The 25,076-nt window shown below is 40.9% G+C and overlaps 1 protein-coding gene and 1 long non-coding RNA gene across 2 annotated transcripts; both read left to right on the top strand.

Annotated features, from left to right (window-relative positions):
* Nucleotides 1-4,465: 4,465 nt before the first annotated feature.
* ZNF177 (zinc finger protein 177) lies at nucleotides 4,466-9,752 on the top strand. Its single transcript, XM_034998291.1, has 5 exons — nucleotides 4,466-5,114; nucleotides 5,721-5,847; nucleotides 6,292-6,384; nucleotides 6,881-6,963; nucleotides 7,503-9,752. Exons 1-5 carry the CDS (start codon nucleotides 5,082-5,084, stop codon nucleotides 8,607-8,609), a joined length of 1,443 nt encoding a protein of 480 aa, XP_034854182.1. The 5' UTR covers nucleotides 4,466-5,081; the 3' UTR covers nucleotides 8,610-9,752.
* A 5,342-nt stretch (nucleotides 9,753-15,094) lies between these two features.
* LOC118005909 lies at nucleotides 15,095-22,268 on the top strand. The gene is made up of 3 exons (XR_004677895.1): nucleotides 15,095-15,687; nucleotides 15,771-15,856; nucleotides 20,275-22,268. It is a non-coding gene; the product is annotated as an uncharacterized LOC118005909 (long non-coding RNA).
* The last annotated feature ends 2,808 nt before the right edge of the window (nucleotides 22,269-25,076 follow it).

Genomic DNA, 25,076 nt, shown 5'->3' with positions numbered 1-25,076 from the left:
TTATTTATTTGACAGAGAGACAGCAAGAGCAGGAACACAGCAGGAGGAGTGGGAGAGGGAGAAGCAGGCTTCTTGCCAAGCAGGGAGCCCGATGTGGGACTTGATCCCAGGACCCTGGGATCATGACCCGAGCCGAAGGCAGACACTTAACGACTGAGGCACCCAGGCGCCCTGCCTTTTGTTTTAAAAGGTGTGAAATCAGAGGTACCTGGGGGGCTCAGTCGGTTAAGTGTCCAACTCTTGATTTCAGCTCAGGTCTTGATCTCACGGTGTGAGTTCAAGCCCCATGTTGGGCTCCACACTGGGCATGGAGCCTACATTTAAAAAAAAAAATTTGTGGGGCGCCTGGGTGGCTCAGTTAGTTAAGCGACTGCCTTTGGCTCAGGTCATGGTCCTGGAGTCCCGGGATCGAGTCCCGCATCGGGCTCCCTGCTCAGCAGGGCGTCTGCTTCTCCCTCTGACCCTCCTCCCTCTCATGCTCTCTGTCTCTCATTCTCTCTGTCTCAAATAAATAAATAAAATCTTTAAAAAAAAAATTTGTTTAAAAAAAAAATTTGTGAAATGAAACAATTTTGGTTAATATTTGCTTGGTGTATCATTTTTATTTTTGAGATTCAGTCTTTCTGTGTTTTTTTTTTAAAGATTTTATTTATTTATTAGAGAGAGCACAAGCAGGGGGAGAGGCAGAGGGAGAGGGAGAAGCAGGCTCCCACCAAAGAGAGAGCCTGATGCAGAGCTTTATCCTAGGACCCTGGGATCATGAACTGAGCCAAAGGCAGATGAGTAACAGACTGAGCCACCTAGGTGCCCTTCTTTTGGTTTTAAATGCATCTCATGAAAGAGCATAGAGCTGGAATTCATCTTTTTTTTAATTTTTTTATTGTTATGTTAATCCCCATACATTACATCATTAGTTTTAGATGTAGTGTTCCATGATTCATTGTTTGTACATAACACCCAGTGCTCCATGCAGAACGTGCCCTCCTCAATACCCATCACCAGGCTAACCCATCCTCCCACCCCCCTCCCCTCTAGAACCCTCAGTTTGTTTTTCAGAGTCATCGTCTCTCATGGTTCGTCTCCCCCTCCGATTCCCCCCCTTCATTCTTCCCCTCCCGCTATCTTCTTCTTTTTTTTTCTTAACATATATTGCATTGTTTGTTTCAGAGGTACAGATCTGAGATTCAACAGTCTTGCACAATTCACAGCGCTTACCAGAGCACATACCCTCCCCAGTGTCTATCACCCAGTCACCCCATCCCTCCCACCCCACCCCCCACTCCAACAACCCTCATTTTGTTTCCTGAGATTAAGAATTCCTCATATCAGTGAGGTCATATGATACATGTCTTTCTCTGTTTGACTTATTTCGCTCGAGCTGGAATTCATCTTAACCTAACATGTCAGTCTTTGCTTTTAACCTGTAGAGTTTAATCCATTTACCTGTATATTCCTTGTGATTATTGATATCAGTATTTTCTACTGTCTTGCACTGTGCTTTTTATTTTACCTGCTGCTTTTGTTTGTTTCTTTTCCCTGCTTATTTTTCTTACTTTTGGGATAATTGAGGTGTTGTTTTTTTTTTTCATTCCATTTTTTCTTCTAGACTGTGAGTTAAACCTGCTGATTCCATTCCTTTAATGGTCACCCTAGCTATCTTATTAGGCACACTTAAAGTCAGAAGCTAATCAACATCTCTATTCCCTCCTGCAAGAATATAAGGGACATAAAACTGCAATCACCTCCCTCCCAATTTATGTGTTTTTATTATTCAGTATTAGGATTCTAGCTTGCTTTTCCATCTCACAAATTAGATACTATTATTACCATTTTATATGATCAAGGTTCACTTAGTTTTACCCATTTGATTTTTGTTCAGTCTACTTTTTTAACATTTCAAAATGTTGCACAAATTCCCATTTCCTGGAATACTGAGAATTTACTTTAGTGATGGTCTTTTGATGGGTAAACTCTCTCGGGTCTTTACTTAAAAATGTCTTTATCTTTTCCTTTTAAATTTTTAAAAATATTTTATTTATTTATTTGACAGAGAGAGCAAGAGAGGGAACACAAGCAGGGGGAGTGAGGGGGAGGGAGAAGCAGGCTTCCCACTGAGCAGGGAGCCCAATGTGGGGCTTGATTCCAGGACACTGGGGTCATGACCTGAGCCAAAGGCAGATGCTGAACCAACTGAGCCACCCAGGCGCCCCCCCTTCTTTTAAATTTTTTTAAACTTTTCATAAGGAGATTTTCATGCACATGAGAATAGAACAGTATAGTGAATCCTTATGTCATCAACACTCAGCTTTAATAATTATCAATATTTTACCTATGTTGATCATCATAGCCTGACCGTCTAATACACTATCCACATGTGGCTCTTTAAATTTAAGCTAAAATTTCAAGGAGAACTGTTACAGATTAAGAGACTAATGAGGCAATCCCATCAATTAAAAACGTTTAACAGGAAGTTTTTAGCATTATCTCAATACCTTATCACATCCCTCTAAATGAACAGTATTTCTTGATATTTTCAGTGGTCTTTGGCTAAACAAATTGGGCCCCAAGTTGGGTTTATCACTCCTTGCAGGAGGGCAGAATGCACAGCATTGTGCGCCGTGGGGCCTGTCAGAGGGTGTGGGCTCGTGCCAGGTGCTTTTGGGGGAGGGTTCTGGGTCTGTGATTGGGCTTATCGTAAAGCTTACCTAGAAGGAAGGAAAACTACACAAGGGGGAAGCTGTAACTGATTTCTGAAGAAGCAGCAGTGGCACACATTGCCCAGAAAGGGGGATGTTTGTTTGTTTTTGAGGCCTAGATAATGTTTATGTGTTGTTTGTGTTCAGACATGATTACACAATGGCCGTGGTTTTGTCTTAGTATGTCATGGTCATGGAGCGGCCCTGTCTGCTGTTGCCATTCTGTGAGGTTGCTTATGTTCAACGGGAGAATGCACACACCTAGCTGACAGTACCAGGGCAGCTCCTGGATGTCGGGCTGCTTTTCTCTTTACCAGTAAAGGCTAATACCCAGTCTGTGTTCAGTTCCCCCAGAATGTCTCAAAATGTGTTTTTAGAGTTGGCGTTGTCTGAATCAAAGGCCCACAAGCTGCAGTGGGCTGTTAACGTCTCTCAACCAGTCTCTTTGCCGGTAGTCCTCCCTCTCTGTCCCCCAGACTGGGTTTGGCTGTTTATAGCTTCACGATGTCCTTTTTAACTTGTCCCTCAGTTTCTCCTCTTCCTTCTCTTCTATAAATTGCTAATTACATGAAAGGATTTGTCAGGGTTTTTTGGCAAAAGTACTTCACAATTGGTGCTATTTCTTACATCATATCAGAACTTCCATGCGATCCAGATACCTACTTTGTGATGTTAAAATTTATGAGTTGGTTCCAGTGTCAGCTCGATCCTTCCTTTATAAAGCTCTCCATCTTGTTTATACAGTCTTCATTTGCCCCCTGGTTAATAAGAGTCCTTATTAATTACAAAAGGAGAAAACGACTACTTAATAGAAGAATCTGTGGCATGCCACCTTAACCGCGTGATTAAAGTTATCACCAGTAACGAGACAGACTGGATCATATGCCTCCTGAAGTGGCTCACTGAGAAGGACACGCATCAGCTGTGTAATCCTTCATCCAAAAATGAACTTTCTGAATCTAATCATGAGAAAACATCAGACAAGCCAAAATTGAGATGGAGTCTGTCAAACATCTGACCTGGACTCTTCATATCTTGAAAGTTGAAAGGCTGAAGGACAGGTCAAAGATCAAAGAAGAGTAAAGAACCATGGTTTGAGGGCATGGTCCCATATGAGAAATTTACAAAGTGATTGCTATAAAGGACGTTATTGGACAGTTAGTGAAATTCTGCATATGCAGTGTATGTTACAGAGTAATATTAAATCCATGTTAAACAGTCCTGATTTTGCTCGTTGTGGTTACGTTAGAGAATGTCCAAGTTCCTGCATCACTCTGAAGTATATAGGAGGAAAGGTTCGTGACATCTTCTGTTTCCCCTTGAATAGGTTCTTCTCAACATTCTTGCTGAAGCAGAGAGGGAACACAGGGGTGGAGAGAGAAAGCAAATTTTAATGGTGAAGAGTCTGTGGAAGTTCATCGTATTCACACCATTCTTCTTTTCTTTCAGTGTAAAAGTTTTTTCAAAATTAAAAGTTAAAAGTAAACATCCCCATTCACTTTCCACCTAATAATTTAGTAGCTGTTAATTGTCGTTGCCATGATCCATTAATTTACTAGTGCTTGCGAAATGGTGACTTTCTGACTAGCATTTTCTTTATAATGAAGCTTCTTATAAAGCTTGTATGATTCTTCTGTAAAGAAGAACTTTGCCTCATCACAACAGTTCACCAATCATAAAATATTGTTCACAAAGGAGAGAGGGATATATGCTTGATTCTTTCCTTTTAGAACTTTCAGAATTATGAGTTGATATCCTGGCCTCCTCCAGTACTGACCATTAGGGGTTTTTTTAAATATCGTTATGAACTCATGATTTTGTTTTAGATTTGATGATTTCAACACACTGCAGTCATTATTTATTAAATTGTTCCATCTTAAGCCAGGGGGAGCTCTTTTTTTTAAGTTTTCTCCTGTGTCTTTTTGACACAACCCCATTAGCCTTTAATGGGTTTCTTGCTTTCTGCTATATGATGTTCCAGACTCACCTTGAACATTTTGTGTTCTATACTGGACTCAGCTGTTTTCTCAAATGAGCCCTGGTTTCTTTCATGGACAAATGACATTTAGAGGCATGTTGGTACTAGGGGGGCACATTGCTCCTCAGTGCCTGTTGACTGTAGACATTTTTAGTAGTTCAGTCTGGAAAAAAAGTTTAAAAATAATTGCATACTGTATTCCTGATTCCTAGTTCTTGGATAGGGAGGTAAAATCCTAACAGGGAACTGTACTTTGTGTGTGTGGTCCCTCTGAAGCTAGTATGAGGAAACTTCTAGGTTGTAAGTGTTGAGTATCTGTTAAGCCTAGACTCTCATGACTTCTTTATTCTCTAGATCTGCTTGCTCAGAACCCTGTCTGATAAGGAGGGAGACATACAAGAGGAAGAATGGCTGCAGGATTGCTGACAACTTGGTCACAGGTATAGAGAAAATTACTCTGTTTCCAAAAAACATTGCTGTTCCCAAAGGACATATCTCTTGCCCCTGATGTAAAGCTTCAACTGAACTAGCCTCAAGCTTCCCCAGTTCTCTGGGCCTCTTAGAACAAGACAAAAATGCCTTAGGAAAGGCTTCTATTACTACAACATTTGTTAATTTCTTTTTTTCCCAGATCTTCCTCCAGGTTGACTATTAGTTCCATATTCTGCTGGGTGCTATGCAGGACAAGAGAGATTTTTCACTAGGAAAATCATTCATTTTCCAAGTATTTTTCTCATCCAGCAGTACGGTCAATCTATACTCAATCTTGACTAAGACTGGAAGAGTCCTAGTGGTGCAAAGATCAGGTCAACTATATATTAGACAAGCTGCTAAAAGCATGAGTCTGGATGAGATGGTCTAGGCAGAGCGAAAGAAGAGAGTTCCAAGAACTGAGCCTTGGGGCAGGTAATGGGAGGCCTCTGAAGCACATGTGAACCTGCTGTGTGCTGGCCTCCTTCCCCAGTGCTGGCAGCCTCCCCCACCATTCTTTTGCTACATTGTTAGAGATGGGCCTTGCCTGAGCCACGGTGTGTGTGACGTTTCAGGATTCAGTGACCTTTGAGGAGGTGGCGGTGGACTTCTCCCAGGAGGAGTGGGCACTGCTGGACCCTGCTCAGAAAATCCTGTACAGAGATGTGATGCTGGAGAACTACAGGAACCTGGCCTCCGTGGGTAAGATTGGCCTCATTCCTTCATTTTCTCATTTCTTCATGCAGCAGATGGTCCTTCCTCACATATCCTGTTCCAGGATATGTGAAAAGAATGACAATACATGGTAAACACAAAATGAATGGCCCCAGCCCTTGTGGGGCAGTCTCATGGCTTCCTGTAAAAGTGCACTGATTTCATTATTATTACAAGATTTAGGTAATTTGCAGTATGTGTCTGCTCTTGGGCTTGGATTTCGAGGGTCAGTTCCCTGTGGATAGGGCATACGTAGGTGTCTGTTTGGGGGATCTTATAAAAGAGCTCGGATTTGATTCTTTGGTCACTCCTGCAGTTGTATTTGCCTGTCTTCAGAATCCCTTAATATCAAAGTATCGGAATCAGTTTCATGGACAGATTTCTTGTCTCCTTCACAGTTCCCCCACCTCACATGTCTTTCTCCACGAGCAGGGTATCCTCTCTGCAAACACAGTCTGATCATGGAGGTGGAGCAGGAAGTGCTGGGGACAGAGGAGGGGGCAGTTCTCCAAGGTGCTTATACAGGTGAGCCCCAGGCAGAAAGGAGTCATTAAGGAGCAGGCATGGCGAGTGATGGTCCATTTGGGACTGTCAGTGTGTGGCAGAACTGGGCCATTATGTGAACTTTCCATCTTTCACCATCTCGCCATTCATTCACATTTTCGTGTGGTCTCAGAGAAAAAGCTGTTTTAATTCCTCTTTCAATTTGACATTTCCTTGAATACTTTTTGTTCCATTTTCTCTACTTTGCTTTCAAGATAATACACTCTCCTATTATCTCAAACCTCCAGAATCCTTTCTAAGTAAAATACTTCCAATTTCCATTGCTTGTTCCTATCATTGGCATCTTCTCCCAGAGCCAAGTTCCTGGAACTGTTCCTCTGGTCACAGGCTACATCTTCTTGTTCACATTTCCTTTCCATATTTAGTGTTACTGAAAACAAATCCATAGGGTGCCCACCTTCTTTTTTCTGTTAACCCTATTTTTTATCCCAATAGTTACAAAAATTTTCAATTTCAGACTGGGATATTCAACTGAAATCAAAAGATGGAATTCCTATGCAGAATGTTCCTGGGGAAAAAACTTGCAATGGCATAAAAACGGTAAGATTCACCAGGAATGATTTCTGATTTTTTTTACAGTAGGAGAAGTCTTTGAATGCCATTGAGTTAAAGTACCAGCTTCCAAATGAGGCAAGACAGAGAGGCAGGTGGCATTCACTCACCAGAAAGCTGTCTCAGGAAAGTCTTCCTGAATCTCATAAAATTAGAGAAATCTCTCAACCAAGCTCACCACTTGCTGCCCCACAGAGAACACCAAAAAGTAAACATTTATGTAAATGTGATTCCAGTGTTAAGTGTTTAATACATAGTTAATTCATTCCTCACTCATTATTGGCAAAACTTTGTATTTAGGATGCCTTTTGTTAGGAATGATGGAGTCCTGGGTTAGAGCATTCAGTTGATTCAACTTGTAAGGAACTAATAGGGGAAAAAAATCACATATATGCACTGAAAATAGTAAAAATGTCAGTCATAATCACATACTTCCTATGTATGGCAGAATCCACACAGAAAAGAATTCCCATGAGTGTAAAGAAAGTGAGAAAGTCTTTAGTCACCACTTACTCCTTGTTCTGCAGGCACCAACTCAACCCGGCAAGAAACCCTTGGAATTTGATCATTGTGGAAAATTCTTTAGAAAGAACTATCATTTTACACATACAAGATATTGTGAGGGAGAGAAATGCTACAAATATAAAGAATATGGGAAACACCTTGGCCACACCTCAACTCTTAGCAGTCATGTAAGTACTCACAGTGGAGAGAAAACTCGTGAGTTTAATGATTGTGGCAAAACTTTCAATCAAGAGGCATCCCTTAGGAGACACTTAAGGACTCTCAAAGGAGAGAAATCTCATGCGTGTAATCAATGTCTTATGTCCTTCAGCTTACACCCTTCCTTTTCAGTACATGTGCAAATACCTACTGGAGAGGAACTCTGTGAATGCTGTGATCATGGAGAAAGAGCCTCCCTTGGTGTCCACAAAACAACATGTACCATGGAGGAAAGCTCAGAATGTAAGGAGCACGGGAAAGCGTTCGCCAGCTCCTTGTCCCTTCAGAAATGTGCGAGACCTCATGCTGGAGAGAAGCCTTATGAATGTAGTGACTGTGGGAAAGCCTTCATTTTTCAGTCTTCCCTTAAAAAGCACGTGAGATCTCACACTGGAGAGAAACCTTATGAGTGTAATCACTGTGGAAAATCCTTCAGCCAGAGCTCTCATCTTAATGTGCACAAAAGGACTCACACTGGAGAGAAACCCTACGACTGTAAGGAATGTGGCAAGGCTTTCACTGTTCCTTCATCCCTTCAGAAGCATATGAGAACCCACACTGGAGAGAAGCCCTATGAATGCAGTGACTGTGGGAAAGCCTTCATCGATCAGTCATCCCTGAAGAAACACACACGGTCTCACACTGGAGAGAAACCTTACGAGTGTAGTCAGTGTGGAAAATCCTTCAGCACAGGCTCTTACCTCATTGTGCACAAGAGAACTCATACTGGAGAGAAAACCTATGAGTGTAAAGAATGTGGGAAGGCCTTTAGGAATTCCTCGTGCCTCAGGGTACACGTGAGAACTCACACGGGAGAGAAGCCCTATCAATGCGTTCAGTGTGGAAAGGCATTCAGCACCAGCACTAACCTTATAATGCACAAGCGAATACATACAGGGCAGAAAGTATGAGTGAAATGACTATAAGAAAGCCTTTATTGGACCTTTACACCTCATTCCTCACTTTAGAACTCACACTGGAGAGCAGCCCTGTTGTGACCCATGCAGAAAGCCCAGGCACAATTCTTGACTTACGCTATACTGGGACCAATCTTACGAATGTTATCCTCCTGTGATTGTCTTTATCAGTGAGTGTCTCATCCTGAAAGTGTGACAGCTTGTCAACTGATGAGTATTGAAGGTTATATGGCACTCTAAATTCCCCTTAACCTGCATCACAAAAGTTTTGATAAATAATGTTTTCATCATGATTTAGTACTAAATGTCCAATCCTCATCAAGGTGTCTTGGACCTATAGGTTATTTAGAAATGTATTTTATAATGTGCAGACTGTGCATATTTTAGTTATCTTTTATAGATTTCTAATTTAATTGGATTATACACAGATTCTGTATGACATTATTCAAACAGAAAGTTGTTGGAGACTTGCTGTGTGGCCCAAGGTGTCAGATGCGACAAGTATCCCCGAATCCAATCCTCCCTCCCTTTCCTAAAGTAACAGAACTATAATTGTATTCAAGTTGGTAGTGTGGACAATTTTTTAAGGAACTCTCTCAACTTTCTTTGCCGCCATGAGTGCCTATGAGCCCCTGGTTCTGGCCAGTGAGACATAGGCAGAGGTCACTGCTTGTGGGTTCTAAAAAAGCCCATGGCAAGGGGGGAATCTCAGCTGGCATCTTCACCATTTGCCCTGTGTTTCATCTCTTTTTCTTTCCTAGAAAATAGACCAAGAGGATGATAGTCAGAGGCTACTGATTATACAACAGGGATATACAGTATTATTTGGTTGTATCAACCTTCGGTTGCTTATTTCTGGGCTTCATCTAACCCAAGAAAAATAAACTCCTAACTGATATAAACCATCTGGAGGGAAGCTTCTGTTACAAGGGATTTCAGTTAGCTGATAACATCTCATATGTGGTCAAGTTTTATGAATCCTTTAAGTGTGGTTGAAAACAATGCCTATTCTGTAATTATTTGTATAATCAGTGTGTCTGACAGATGAATCTTTTGTGTTTTTAAAATTTGTATCATTACAGACCTTCTCTCCTCATTTGCCCTTTATTGAGAGAGGTATGTTAAATGTGTTACTATCACTGTGGGTAGTCGGATTGTTTTTTTAAATTCTGTCTCATTTTGAGGCACTATAGCCAGATGCATACAAATGTAGTCATTTTATATTTTCTTTAAAGATTTTATTTTTATTTATTTATTAGAGAGAGAGAGAGCACGAGGAGGGTAAGGGGCAGGGGGAGAAGCAGGGTCTCTGCTGAGGAGGGAACCTGATGTGGGACTCGACCCCAGGACCCTGGGATCATGACCTAAGCCGAAGGCAGACATTTAACCAACTGAGCCACCCAGGCACTCCTGTCCTTTCATTCTTATATAGTGCCCATTTTTATTCCCTAATAATGTTATAATTCACTTGGTATAAATGCAAACTATTGACCTAGCCTTTCACATTTTCTCCTTACCAGTATGTAAGGACGATCAGAAACAACTTACCTCTCTCCTCAGCACTATGTGGTGGTGTTCCCTGCAACACCAAGGGGGATCTCCTCAGCCACTACATCTCCTGTGGGAGACAAAGAGAGCAGGAGGTCCTCAGCAGCCTTCCCTGCCAAGACAGCAGCAGCCCGCACATATATCTCTGTTGTTCCTTGCTTTACTTCTGTGGTGATTTGTTCCCCTGCCTACCTGGTTTCATGTTTCATGAAAAAGGGAAAAGGGTAAGAACATTTTTCCCTGCTCTCCCTAAGAAACCTTAGGAGGTTTCTCAACTCAAACCAATTTGTAAATCTCCTGGTCGGTATGCATGGGCTCTCAAGTGCCATTGCCTAGCAACATGTAAGAGCATCTTGAAAACCAAATGTTATAAAATTGGGATTCCCCCACATTGCTCTTTTGGAGAGAGAGTCCAGTCCCTCTAAGGTTGAAAGGGACAGTCTAGAAAGGGAGGCCACTGCACATAGCAAAGGTCCACTCAGGACTCAGGAGTTTATAGGTAAATACCTAAAGAAAAAAAAATGAGGAAAGATGAAAGACCAAAAGAAAAAAAGTATAACTGCAGGGGCGTTATGTGGCTACAAGTAATCCCTCCCTTCCCAAAGAGCGGGAACTTTAAATCTTCTATACCAAGTAACTGTCAGGTCTAAGAAACATAATGTTCGTCCCCAATTGCTTACTAATTTAAAAACAACAATGAAAAATAAATCCATAGATACAAAGGAGAAAATAAAAGGTAAAGTTAAGTTATATACATTTGTAACATTTAATATAGATGTATATATGTAAATTATAAAATAATTTACACAAAACTAAATTAAAACAAAGATCCATAGTTTGAACCAATTGAAAACCTAGTTTATAAAAGTTTATATGTTAAAAACTTATATAACAAGTTTTATATATAATTATATATATAACAAATTAACAAAATTTACATATTAAAAATTTACATATCAAAAAGAAAAGGCTTTTGAGCCTTCACAATGTAAGTTCTAAATTAAACATAATATTGCTAAAATATACTAATTGACAAGGCTTCATAAACTGTAATCAATACTAGGGCTCAAATGATAGTTATACCTGGGGACCCCACTAAATTTAAACATTATTTCTCCTGTAATCATAAAAAAATAATTGAGATAGAGGAAAATAGGTGTACCTCACTGCAATTGTAGTCGTGTCTAAATTTCCCATAGTTATTGTACCCATTGCCCTAAAATATCCCATCTTAAGCATAGATGCCCTGACAACGATGAAAAATAAATAAAGGTCTTTGGCTTTATTCCTTGATAAAATGTGATTCTGTGGACACTTAGTTAAAATAATTAATATGGCTCAATATGTGTTAAAACTGGCCTAAGTTTTAAAACTTATTATATAAACATAACAAAGAGGTGCTTATTTCTATGGCTTCTCCACTTAATAATTCAATTTTGCCTATTTCAAAACTTGAGAATAAATAAATAACTATATCTATCTTTTGGTTGTTAACTGAGTAAAGAGCAGTTAAGAGTTCCTGGACTGTGTGAATGGCACTGCTAGCCGCATGTGACGAACTGCTGGAATGTTACTGCTTTCCAGCTCTTCCTTTAAACAAAAACAAATGGATGAAAGTCAACCATTAAGACAAAACTGCAAAATTCCTAGAAGAAAGCATAGGAGGAAAGCTTCCTGACATTGGATTTGGCAATGGGTTCTTAGATTTGATACCAAAAGCAACTTGCAATCAAAGAAAAAATTGGTAAGTTGTAGTTTATCAAAATTAAGATCTTTTGTACTTCAGAGGTCAATCATCAGCATTTAAATACTTTTGTACTCCAAAGGACACATCAAGAAAGTGAAAACCCATGGAATGGGAGAAAATATTTGCAATTCATATATGCAAGAAGCAACTTCTATAAAGAATATATAAAGAATTCTTACTAAACAATAAAAAGACAAATAATCCAATTTTAAAATAGACAAGAGATTGGAAGAGACATTTCTCCAAGGACATAACAAATAGCAACAAATACATGAAAAGATACCACTAGTCATCAACATCACTGGTCAGTAGAAAAATGACCCAAATCACAAGGAGATACCACTTCTCACCACTTAGGACAGCTAATACGTGAAAACAAAAATTAACAAGTGACATTGGGAAATAGGAACTCATACACTGATGGATAGAATGTAAAATGGTGCAGCCACTTTGGAAAACAGTCTGGTAGTACTTCAAAACGTCAAATATATAGTTACTATATGACCCAGCAATTCCACTCCTAGGTAGATACCTATGGTAATTTTATGTGTCAACTAGACTGTGTCATGAAATACCCAGATATCTCATTAAATGTTATTTCTGCTGGTGTCTGTGAGCATGTTTCAGGAGATTCGCATTTGAATCAATAGACTGAGCATAGCATATCACCCTCCCCAACATGGGTGGACATCATCCAATCCGATTTAGGGTCTGAATGGATCAAAAAAGCAGATGATGACTGAATTCTCTTTTTCTGTCTGATTGTTGAACTGGGATAGTGATCTTCTCCTGCTCTTGGTGCTCCTGGTTTTCGGGCTTTGAAACAGGGACTGAAATCTACCCCGTTGGCAGCCTGGCTGTCAGGTGTTTGAATGGCACCCCCTACTTTCATAGGTCTCTCGATTGGGGTGGTAGACTGTGAGACTTTTCAGCCTTCATAGTTATATAAGTAGTTCCTTACATAAAAGTCATGTGTGCATATAATAAGTACATATAATGTATATTATGTCCATTGTATGTGTGTAGCTCACCATAAAAAGTTAAGGGCTGTGTGTTCTATTTTTCTGGAGAATTCTAATAACAATACCCAGGATAAATTAAAATATGTCTGCACACACACAAAAATATGTGAATGTTCAGAGCAGCATTACTCATAATACCCACAAAATGTTAACAACCCACATGTGAATCAACTGATAAATACGTAAATAACATGTGGTACGTCCATAGGATGGAATAGCAGTCAGCAATAAAAAAGAATGATATGCACTACAACACATATGAACCTTGAAAACATGCTAAGTGAAAAGAAGCTATTGGCAAAGGATCTTATGATTTCATTTACATGAAATGTCCAGAAAAGGCAAATCTATAGAGTCAGAAAGTACATTCATGGTTACCTACACATTAAGAGAGGAGGAAAATGGGATTATGACAGCCAAAGGGTTCTTTTGGAGTGACAAAGTTCTAAAATTGTGCTAGTTGCACAACTCTGGAATTTAAAAAAATTGAATGTTAAAGTTTCAAATGCACAAATTGTAGGTTATGTGAATTATAGCTCAATAAAGCTGTTCCAAAAAAACAAAAGAAAAAAAATCATGGTATAGCTGCATCATTAGAAGCATAAAAAAATTCTTGTCTCTGAAGTACCTAGAGCAGTAAGGTGCAACATATATTAGCTGCCATTATATTTTTACCACTAAATATTAGAACTTAAGATATAATTTTTAAAAGTATGATACGGGCATTAGTATTACTGGCACAGAAGAGTCTAGAAACGTATACTGGCATATATAGGAATTCATTTAATAAAGATGGAATTTCACATGACTGGGTCAAGAAAAGTTTACTGGTAAGTGGTACCACAACTGGCCATCTTTTCTGGAGGAAAGAAAATAATCGGATCTGGGGCGCCTGGGTGGCTCAGATGGTTAAGCGTCTGCCTTCGGCTCAGGTCATGATCCCAGGGTCCTGGGATCGAGCCTCACATCGGGCTCCTGGCTCAGCGGGGAGCCTGCTTCTCCCTCTCCCTCTGCCTCTCTCCCTGCTCATCCTCTCTCTGTATCTCTGTGTGTCAAATGAATAAATAAAATTTAAAAAAAAAAATAATCGGATCCAATACCCCACACCACATGGCCAAATAAACTCCACCAGGATTAAAGATTTAAATGTCTTTAATAGGGGCACCTAGGTGGGTCAGTCAGTTAAACATCTGCCTTCAGCTCTGGTCATGATCCCAGGATCCTGGGATTGAACCCAGCACAGGCTCCCTGCTCAGTGGGGAGTCTGCTTCTCCCTCACCCTCTTGGCCTTCCCCCTGCTCCTTCTCTCTCTCTCTCGCTCACTCTCTCAAATAAATAAACGAAATCTTAAAAAAAAAAAAAAATGTCTTTAATAAATGTAAGAAACAAATTCGGTATACAGTTTGAAGATATTTAAAGGCAAGAAACAAGTTATTTTGGGGGTGCCTGGGTGGCTCAGTCAGACCGCTGCCTCAGGGTCCTGGGACTGAGCCCCATGTCAGGCTCCCTGCTCATTGGGGAGTCTGCTGCTCCCTCTGTGCTTCCCCCTGCTCATTCTCTCTCTCAAATAAAATTTTTAAGAATTACTTTTAAAAAACAGATTTTTTGGCTACATACATTTAGTATTTTGTACAGCAACACATAAAACAACCTAGCAAAAATAGTTATCAATAGATGCATAAGACACATGTGATAATGCACATGAACAATTCTTAATAAAATGTCTTATTAGAATCAGGGTTTAAACATCTTTATTAACTCCACAAAGGCCATCCACTGAAAACCCCAGCAACCACAGAGAACGTGATTACTGGAGAAACTTCAGATGTATTCCTGAGAAGTGAAGAATGCCCGGTATCAATGCTATTTCAAAAATAAATAAAAAGAGAATTACACATTAGAAGGGGGGCAATAGATTTGCAGAAAATGGCATTACATTGAAAATCCAAAGGAATCACTTATTGGAGTTTAGCATGGTGCCCAAATAAAGACCTAAAGAAGGGACTGACTGGAGGAGCTAGGCTTTAGGGACTGGCAAGAACGTCAGATAGGGGAGAATCCTTGTAAGGGGTCCAGGAACAAGGGGAGGGGCAGGCAGCTCTCCCGTGCTTGTCGTGGGGTCGGAGCCCACCCGCACACTCGCCCTTCCAGCTTACATATTCCGCAATCCGAACAGACACTGGGTCTGTTCCCACCTGCAGCCACGCCCTCGGGAGTAGGCCCCGCCCACGGCGCTGGTTCTAACTTCCGCCAAGTCCCCGGACCCCCTTCCGTCCCCGGCTCCCGCGCCTGGCCCACCCCGACCCGCCCACGCCCACGCGGGAGAAAGCTAGAGCTTTCCCGCCTGACGTGGTCGGATCGGGCTGAAGGCCGGAAAGCGGGGGCCCGCCCCTTCCGGCCTCAGGCAGGAAGCGGAAGTGGGGTCACGGAGGCGCCGGGCTCTTTTCCGCCGCTGGCCTGGTTTCGCTTTGGCTGTGGGTCCACGCAGGCCAACTTCTGGAGGTCAACGCGAGGGAGACGGAAGGACGAGGCTGTGCCGGGCCTCCCAGGAGCCTGCTTAAAGAGACCTGGCGTGTGGGGCGCCTGGCGGCTCAGTCGGTGGAGCGAGCCCCTCTTGATCCTGTGGTCGTGAGTTCAAGCCCTACCTTAGGTGTAGGGATGACTAAAAAAAAATAAACTTTAAATAAGAGAGAGAGCCGGCGCGCACCGCTGTCTTCCGCTGGGAGTGTCCTCGGGAGTAGCTGGACCGGGAAATGTAAGGGCGCTTCCGGGGGGTCGGTTCATAGACGGCTTCCCTCTTCAGTGGCCTGCAAAGCAACCTCTGTGACTTTTCTCCAGGGGGAAAAGCGCTTCCGCCGGTCGAGTTGGTAGATTCCGGCCGTGTCGTCGCGTCCTCACCGACCACGCGGTTCCGGCTCATGCCGGTGAGCACTGTGCGGGGGGGGGGGGGGGGGGGGCTGGTTCCGACCGGCCTGTTTTCCTATTGGGTGCAAAGGAATGTTTCACCTGACGGTTTGGCTTTATTTTTGCGCGTTCTTTACTTTTGACACATTACGTTCAAGTAGGAAGTTAATATACTTAGATGTCTATGGTGTGCGTATTTCTGCAGAGAAGTGGAAGCATATGTAGACCACAGGTCTTTTTAAAAAGAGGGACAAGGGGGCGCCTGGGTGGCTCAGTTGGTTAAGCGACTGCCTTCGGCTCAGGTCATGATCCTGGAGTCCCTGGATCGAGTCCCACATCGGGCTCCCTGCTCGGCAGGGAGTCTGCTTCTCCCTCTGACCCTCCTCCCTCTCATGCTCTCTGTCTCTCATTCTCTCTGTCTCAAATAAATAAATAAAATCTTTAAAAAAAAATAAAATAAAATAAAAAATAAAAAGAGGGACAAGAATACTCACCTGTCTCTTCATCTGAACTTCGTAAGACTACAGCCCCACAAAACTCTAAGCCACAGGCCTCTAACAAAAACAGATGGAGGCTTTTTTGTTCTAGTTCTGGAATAATTGAACTTCACAGTAACAGGATATTTAGACTAAATATATTTTTTCCTTTGAAAAATCTTAAACCTAAATAAAATATGAACATACAGTACTATGAATTTCCATTGAGGGGATTCAACCACTTCTAGCATTTTGCATGTTGGCCCTCTAGATAAATAAGTACATTTTTTGGTGAACGGTATGAGAGGGTAAGTTGAAAATAAATTGCAGGCAGGGTACTTGGCTTTTAAATACTTGGTGATGCATCTGCTAAAGATAAGGACATTGTGCTAATAAAACCACAATAGTATTATTTCCCCCCATGAAAATTTGAAATAATAATGTCCTCTATCCACTCTGACAAAACTGAAATCCTCCATATTGTTCCAAAATAAGCTTTTGGGTGTTTTTGGATCTAAGATGCAGTCGAAGATTATATATGGCAATTTTTTGTCTTTTAGTCTCTTAACCTACAGCATTGGCTATTGTTCTCCATTGTCTTTTTGAAAAGTCACATGTTCTTTTAGAAAGTCACACATTTTGATAATTTCTTTTTTTTAATTGAGATATAATTGACATGACCTTATATTTCAGGTGTATAGCATAAAGATTCAGTATTTGTTTGTATTTGGAAATGATCACCACAGTAAGTCTTGTTAACATCCATTACCACACGTGGTTAGAACTTCTTTTCCTTGTGATGAGAACTTTTAAGCTCTTCTCTCTTACCAACTTTCAAATATGCAACGCATTGTTACTACAGTCTCTCATAGTAATGATAGTCATGTACCTAGGACTTATTTTATAATTGGCAGTTTGTCCTTTTTGACAATCTTCACCAGTTTCTCCACCCCACCCACACCTCTGACAACCACTTCTGCTGTGCAAAAGTTTTTTAGTTTGATGTAGTCCCACTTGTTTCTTTTTGCTTCTGTTGCTTATGCTTATGGTGTCAAATCCAAAAACTCCTTGCCAAGACCAGTGTGTCAGAGAGCTTACTACCTTTGTTTTCTTCTAGGAGTTTTATGGTTTATGGTCTTAAATTCAAGTGTTTAGTCTCTTTTGAGGTAATTTTTGTGTATGGTTCATTTTCATTTTTTACCTGTGGCTGTCCAGTTTTCCCAACACCATTTCCTTTCCCCGTTGTATTTCTTCTCTCCTTTGTCATAAATTAATTGATCATATTTGCATGGGATTATTTCTGGGCCCTCTATTCTATTCCATTGGTCTATGTGTCTTTTTGTGCCCATACCATACTGTTTTGATTACTGTAGCTTTCTAGTATAGTTTAAAATCAGGCATCCAGGATGTGATGCATCCAGCTTTGTTCTTTCTCAAAATTGCTTTGGGTATTCAGAGTCTTTTATAGTTCCATACAAATTTTAGGATTGTTTGTGCTGTTCCTGTGAAAAATGCCACTGGACTTTTGATAGAGATTCCCTCTATACCCACTTTATTGAGAGTTTTTATCATAAGTGGGTATTGAATTTTGGTCAAATGCTTGTTCTGCGTACATTGACATGATCATGTGATTTTTATTCATTTTTTAATGTGGTTTATCATATTGATTCATTTGCAGATATGGAACCACCCTTGCCTCCCTGGATAAATCCCATTTGATCGTGGTGTTTGATCCCTTTAATGTGTTGTTTAATTTGGTTTTGCTAATATTTTAAAAGCATGCATTCAGTACCAAAAATTGAGATATTTTGCATTATTTTCTTCAAAGTTAAAAATTTATTGGACAGGGGCGCCTGGGTGGTTCAGTCGTTAAGCGTCTCAGGTCATGATCCCAGGGTCCTGGGATCGAGCCCCGCATCAGGCTCCCTGCTCAGCAGGAAGCCTGCTTCTCCCTCTCCCACTCCCCCTGCTTGTGTTCCCTCTCTCGCTGTGTCTCTCTCTGTCAGATAAATAAATAAAATCTTTAAAAAAAAAATTTTTATTGGACACTAAATATTTATCAGATATACTTGATTTGTGTTTAGATCATTACAATTGAAAGAGTAGATTCATACTTAAAATCTTTAAAAAAAAAAAAAAGATGGAAGGGTGCTTGGTTGGCTCAGTGGATTGAGCGAGTGATTCTTGATCTCAGGTTGTGAGTTTGAGCCCCATGTTGGGTGTAGGATTACTTAAAAATAAAATCATTAAAAAAAAAAGTAGATTCAGATATACAAATTTTTCCACACACATATATGTGAGCTAAAAACTCCTAGTGAGACATCTGATACATAATGGTCCTCAGTTAATGGCAGTTGATATTAATAATCTTCTGTACACCATGTTTAAGCAGCTTTCATGCATGTCATCTGCACAGAAAAAGTAATTGATCCTGTTGAACCATTACTAATCAATATTTTTTATTAATTAATATGAACCCAACTCCAAATAACCTTATCTCCAGAGGGATGGAGATGGCCCTATCCACTTATATTCCTAAGCTGCTCTGAAATGATCTTGGTTTACACAGTACATCATTCAAGCAGATTTCACCCTTAGCTTTGCAGGATGATGGCCTGGGGTATGTCCCATGATAAGTCCTTGTTAATGCCCTTTTTCAGAGATTCTACCTTAGATTCTGCCTGCACAATATAGAGTCCTGAGGTCAGAGCCTGAGCAGTGCTTCTGGTTCATCTAAGAGGAGCTGGAGTGGGCCAGAGAATGCTCTTCTGTATGTCAGGTTCCTGTTATGTGTACATGGGGTAGAGTTGCTGCATAATCTCATTCATTTTATTGCCTTCACAAAGGAAGAGTCCCATTACTCAAGGCCTAAGCGTATGTACCTGTGAAATGAAACCATGACTCTCCAGATCACATCTCTGTAGGTTTCCCTGATGGTGTAGTAAAGTCTCCTCCTCTTTGGTGAAGTCCACAGGCACATCATTGAAGATCACTAAGTTCTAAACTCACATATGTGCTGGCTTTAATTAAAGTAACATTTCCATCAGTCTTCACTGGGGAATGAAGATGGGAGACCCAGTGGCAATAGAGGGTTTCAAAGTCTCTCTTATTAATTTTCCCCAAGGCACAGTGTTCCTTGCATGAACCAGGCTAATGCACCATCTTGGACAGATTCTCCCCCCCCTTTTTTTTCAATTTTATTTGAGAGAGAGAGAGCGCGTGTGTGAGCACCAGCAAGGGGAGGGGCAGGGGGAGAAGCAGACTCCCCGCTGAGCAGGGAGCCTGATGCAGGTCTTGATCCCAGGACCGTGGGATCATGACCCGAGCTAAAGGCAAATGCCCAACTGACTGAGCCACCCAGGTGCCCCTGAATAAATCCTCCTTGAGGACAATTCTGTGACTTCAGCTCTTCTTGCGCACAGCAACCCCCAAATTATTTCCCCTTTGTTTAACCACCCCCTTCAGTATACCTTCAGGGCATAATGTCCTTGACCTGCCCTGGAGATATGACTATGGCACACATCCATTCTGAAACATTCTCCTCTGGCACACATCCATTCTGAAACATTCTCCTCTGGCACACATCCATTCTGAAACATTCTCCTCTTGTGTGGTACCCCAGCATGTATTCTCAGCCTCTAGGGCTATAATAACACATCTTAAGGGTCATGGGGTTGTGGAGACCTTTTTGTCTTGTGGCTGCCCATGGGACACTTCTGTCTGTGAGTCCTCTTAATAAACCATTTCTCATCAAAGTACACTTGTCCGCCTCCTTTGGTCTTACATCTCCTTTGGCCTTTGGAGTTTGTTTGCATATACCTTTCAGAAAACAGTCCTAAATATTATTCTCTCTGTTGGGAACTCACTCATGTTTGATATACTTCAGTCCTGGCTTTAATGAAACCTCTAAGGCATAAACTTAATACAAGTCTAAAAGCTCTTGTCCAATTTTCTTCTTGCAGCAAACTCCTGAGAAAAGAGACACCCATAAGCACTGATGAATGTACAAACTGTTTGAGGAATGCACACTTTCAGTCTCATCATGTCAAAGCACCAAAATAACATGCAGTCACCATTATGAAATGCAAATACTGAGATTATTTGGTATTCTCTCATCATTCTGATAGATTCCACTTTGTGAGAAAATTCATCAGGGCTCAGAGTGGCTCTGTTCCTTTAGGAAGCTGTGGAAACAGGTCTACCTAGAAGGAAATGTATGTATCTGATGAATGTATTATGTCATTTTTGTTGAAGGACAAACTTTTTTCTTACCTGAGAAGAACCTGTTAAACACTCAGTCTTCATCTTTTTTGCTGCTGTCCTTGTTTCAAGAAAGAACATGTCCTTAGAAGGAAAACCTAGTAGAAAAGAAGAATGAACACCAGAGATGACTATACTTGCCACATTCACCTGACTGGAATTCATTCCATTCTAGCTTGAAATTCCTGAATATTTCTCTGCATTCAAGTAAATCCACACAAACAGACACTGCTGCCATACAATGCCACCGTGGTCCTCTCTCATGCTGCCCTTCAAGAAGAGAATCATGGTGCTTAATTTCACAGAGTCCTTTTTTTCACCAACTCCTTAATATCATTACTAAATTGTTGACATAGCCAAACTCTTCAAATCTATTGTACTGTTTTTTGGCATGTTTAAGTTTGTAATAAATTCAAATGAACCTCACTGTTTTTAACTCCTTTAACCTACATTTATTTCTATAATTTCTTATATTTTTCTCTCTTACTTTCAAACAGGAAATACAGCATAAACCAAACATTCAGTAATTCGGCAGGATATTTTGGGAGAAAAAACATCCAATAGGAGAGGAACAGTAAAATCACTAAGTTTATAAAGCAATATTTTTTATTTTCCACACTTGGAAAAGATTGAGATTTTCCTTAGATGGAACATTTGCCCAAGTGATAGATATTTGAGATAAGGGACATTTTCCAAAGACAAAACAATGTTTCTTGTGAGATATTCTCAGTGTGATGAATCTGGGGATATACTAAACCTACCTTGAAATTTGTCACTTCACAATTCCCACAAGTATTCATTCCCACATATATAAATGGATGTTGAATTTTTAAAAAATGCCATGAAACAAAAGGACTCCCTTTAGGATTATAGGAGGTGGCCCATCATGCTGGCAGAAGGAGTCTATCCAGCTGGAAAGAAATGAACAGGGCAGGAGGTGTATGAATGCACTGGAAATGATAAGAATCCTAATCAGCATGGTAATGCTATTTCTATTTTGAGATGGGTAGGATCAATTAATGAGTCTCAGAAATCTTTGAAGCATCATTCATGCATTCCCCGACAGGCAAGAAGCCATGTTGAATGGGAACTCTGTGTGTGCAACATGGAAAACACTTTGGTGAATGCTCATGCCTTTAGACACACAGGAGAACTCAAAATGGAGGGAACACTTACAAGGATAAGGAATATGGAAAAAGCTCCCTTTCTCTGCAGAAGGAAACCTGTAATGGAGACAGACTTTCTGGGTTTAATCAATACAGAAAAACCCATCTACCTGACTCCAAATATTCTGTACTGGAAAACCAGCACCCAAGAAAAAGCCTTCACATGCGGTGACAGTGGGAAGACCTTCCATGATCAATCTTACTTCAAAGCACAAATGACAACTCATGATGGAGAAGAAAGTCTATGAAAGCAAGGAAGGTGAGACACCTGTTCTTCACGAGTGTGCATGAAGAAACTTGCACTGCTAACGGATTTATGAATGTGAGGAATGTGGTGAAAATATTCCATGTGTGCAAACTGTTAAGTATACATGTGAATTGACATGGGAGAAACCCTATAAATGTAAGGAAGTGGGAAAGCCTTTATTTCATCTTCCAATTTTAAGAGACATACAAGAGCGCCTGGGTGGCTCAGTTGGTTAAGCGACTGCCTTCGGCTCAGGTCATGATCCTGGAGTCCTGGGATCAAGTCCCACGTCCCCTCTCATGCTGCTTCTCTCTCGTGCTCTCTCTCTCTCAAATAAATTTAAAAAAAAGAGAGAGAGACATACAAAATCTGATACTGGAGAGAGTACCTTTGTATGTAAGGAATGTGGAAAGTTTTTAAAAATTCCTCATGTCTTAATCACATTTGAATTCACACTGGAATAAAGTATTACCAGTGTAAGGAATGTGGGAAAGCCTATACTGCATTCTTAAAACTTACTGAACATACACAAGCTCACACTGGAGAGAAGCCTTTTAAATGTAACAAACATGGGAAAGCCTTCACTACTTCCTCACGTTTTATGAATCCTCTCAGAACTCACAATGGAGAGAAACTTTGAGTGTAGTGTGTGTGGGAAAGCATTTGCCAGTTCCCACTTTATCACTCACATGTGTACTCACACTGGAGAGAAATACTATGAGTGTAAGAAATGCAGCAAAGCTTTAATCTCTCAAAAGTAGCAAGACCTTTAAGGATTCATACTGGAGAAAACCCTGATAAATGTAAGGAATGTGGGAAAACCTTCATTAGTTCTTTTTCTCTTGGTAAACATAAAATATTGCACTCTGGAGAAGTAACTTGAATGTAAGGAATGCAGAAAATCCTTCCAAAATTATGTTTTAATCCATTTGAATTCAAACTGGATTAAAACCCTATGGATATGAATTGTGCAAGACTGTTGATTGACTCTCAGATCTGTACCTCTGAAACAAATAATGCAATATATGTTAAGAAACAAAAAGAAGAAGAAGAAGAAGGTAGCAGGAGGGGAAGAATGAAGCGGGGGAAATCGGAGGGGTAGACGAACCATGAGAGATGATGGACTCTGAAAAACAAACTGAGGGTTCTAGAGGGGAGAGGGTGGGAGGATGGGTTAGCCTGGTGGTGGGTATTGAGGAGGGCACATTCTGCATGGAGCACTGGGTGTTATGCACAATGAATCAGGGAACACTACATCTAAAACTAATGATGTATGGGGAATAACATAAGAATAAAAAAAAAAACCTATGGATATAAAGAATGTGGGAGGGCCTACAGTGCATCCTCAAGCTTTACTGAACATATAAAATCACACTCAGGAAAGAAGCTTTTTAAAGATTATTTATTTTAGGGTGAGGGAGGGACAGAGGGAGAGGAAGAGGGAAAATATCCCAAGCAGATTCCATGCTGAGCATGGAGCCCAAAACAGGACTTGATCTCAAGACCCATGAGCTCACGACCTGAGCTGAAACCAAGAGTCAGGCTCTCATCCAACTGAGCCACCCAGGTGCCCTGAGAAGCCTTTAAAATATAACAAATGTGGGAGACCTTTGCTACTTAAATCATACTCATCTTAGAATCACGCTGGAGAAAAGTGTAATGTGTGGGGGAAGGCATTTGCCTGTTATTCATACTTTATCATTTACAGACATGCTCACACTAGAGAGAAGCCTTTCAATATAAGGAATGCATAAAAGCCTTTACTTTTTCCTCAAGACTAACTTAAACATGTTAAGAATTCACACAGGAGGGGCGCCTGGGTGGCTCAGTCATTAAGCGTCTGCCTTTGGCTCAGGTCATTATCCCAGGGTCCTGGGATCGAGCCCCACATCGGGCTCCCTGCTCTGCGGGAAGCCTGCTTCTCCCTCTCCCACTTCCCCTGCTTGTGTTCCCTCTCTCACTGTGTCTCTGTCAAATAAATAAATAAAAAATCCTAAAAAAAAAAAAAACATACAGGAAGGAAACCCTATAAATGACACATTTCTCAGTGATGTGCCTTTCAAAACAAATACATGCAAAGAAACCCAGAGTGTAAATACTTTAAGAAGGTCTTCCAATTATTCCAATTAATATTAGATAAATGAAAATTCACCTTTATAAATGTTAAAACTGTGGTACAACCTGCAGTTCTCCCCAGTTCCTTTAACTGTCATGAAAGCACTCACTCTGGAGAGAAATCCCATCAATGTAAGGAATGTGCTAAAAGCCTCAATACTCCCACTGACTTTGAAGATACGAAAGAAACAAACTGGAGGAATGGTCTCTATGTGTAGACTGTGGTAAAGACATCAATCTCCTGAAAACCCAGTATGCTAGCTCTCACAGTGAAGCCGTGCTATAAGAAACATCTAGAGCACTTGACTGTTTCCTCAGTGAAATACGTTCCTTAAATGTGGTAGATCCTGCAGTGCAGAGAATCTTCTATATGATATGTGGGAAAACTTCATCTCCTGAATTCCTCAATGTTCACTTGTAATCTCATTGTGTGGTATGCTCCATTGGTGTAAGATATTTGTTATTTTACATTAGATAATTGCTCATCCTTAATAAACACAAAGTGACTCACACTCAAGAGAAACTATGGAATGCTGGAAATTATACTGAGTCAGAATCTTAGGTTCTGCTGGGACGCCTGGGTGGCTCAGTTGTTTGGGCATCCGACTCTTGGTTTCAGCTCAGGTCGTGATCTCATGGGTCTTGGGATTGAGCCCCACATCGGGCTCTGCACTCAGGAGGGAGTCTTCTTGGGGATTCTCTCCCTCTACCTTCCCCCAACCCAGCTTGTGCTCACTCACGCACTCTCTCTCAAATAAATCTTTTTAAAAACAAGGATCTTATGTCTGTTGACAGGCATTAGCCTTGTGGGTGGTTGTAAGATCTGTTTTAAACATTCATCATTGTGTCCCAACCTTTTCTGGGGGCATGATGTATCTTTGCCCTGATTGGCCTGGCCTGGCCAGTCTAGTTGCTGCACCTTCCACCTTGCAACCTGCCCAAAAGTGGGCCTACACGAGTCACACTTTATTGTCTT

Source organism: Mirounga leonina, unplaced genomic scaffold (genome assembly GCF_011800145.1).
Source record: "Mirounga leonina isolate KUSES-001 unplaced genomic scaffold, KU_Mleo_1.0 Mir_94, whole genome shotgun sequence".
NCBI classification, from domain to species: Eukaryota; Metazoa; Chordata; class Mammalia; order Carnivora; family Phocidae; genus Mirounga; species Mirounga leonina.
Note: the sequence above shows the minus strand (reverse complement) of the source record. Positions and strands in the feature narration are given on the sequence as shown.

Bases quoted from the DNA above. Each gene is read 5' to 3' on its own strand.
- ZNF177 (XM_034998291.1), top strand. From the start codon at position 5,082: ATGGCTGCAGGATTGCTGACAACTTGGTCACAG. The intron at 5,848-6,291 runs GTAAGATTGGCC...CTCCACGAGCAG, and splicing joins CAGGAACCTGGCCTCCGTGG to GGTATCCTCTCTGCAAACAC. The intron at 6,964-7,502 runs GTAAGATTCACC...CTTGTTCTGCAG, and splicing joins CTTGCAATGGCATAAAAACG to GCACCAACTCAACCCGGCAA.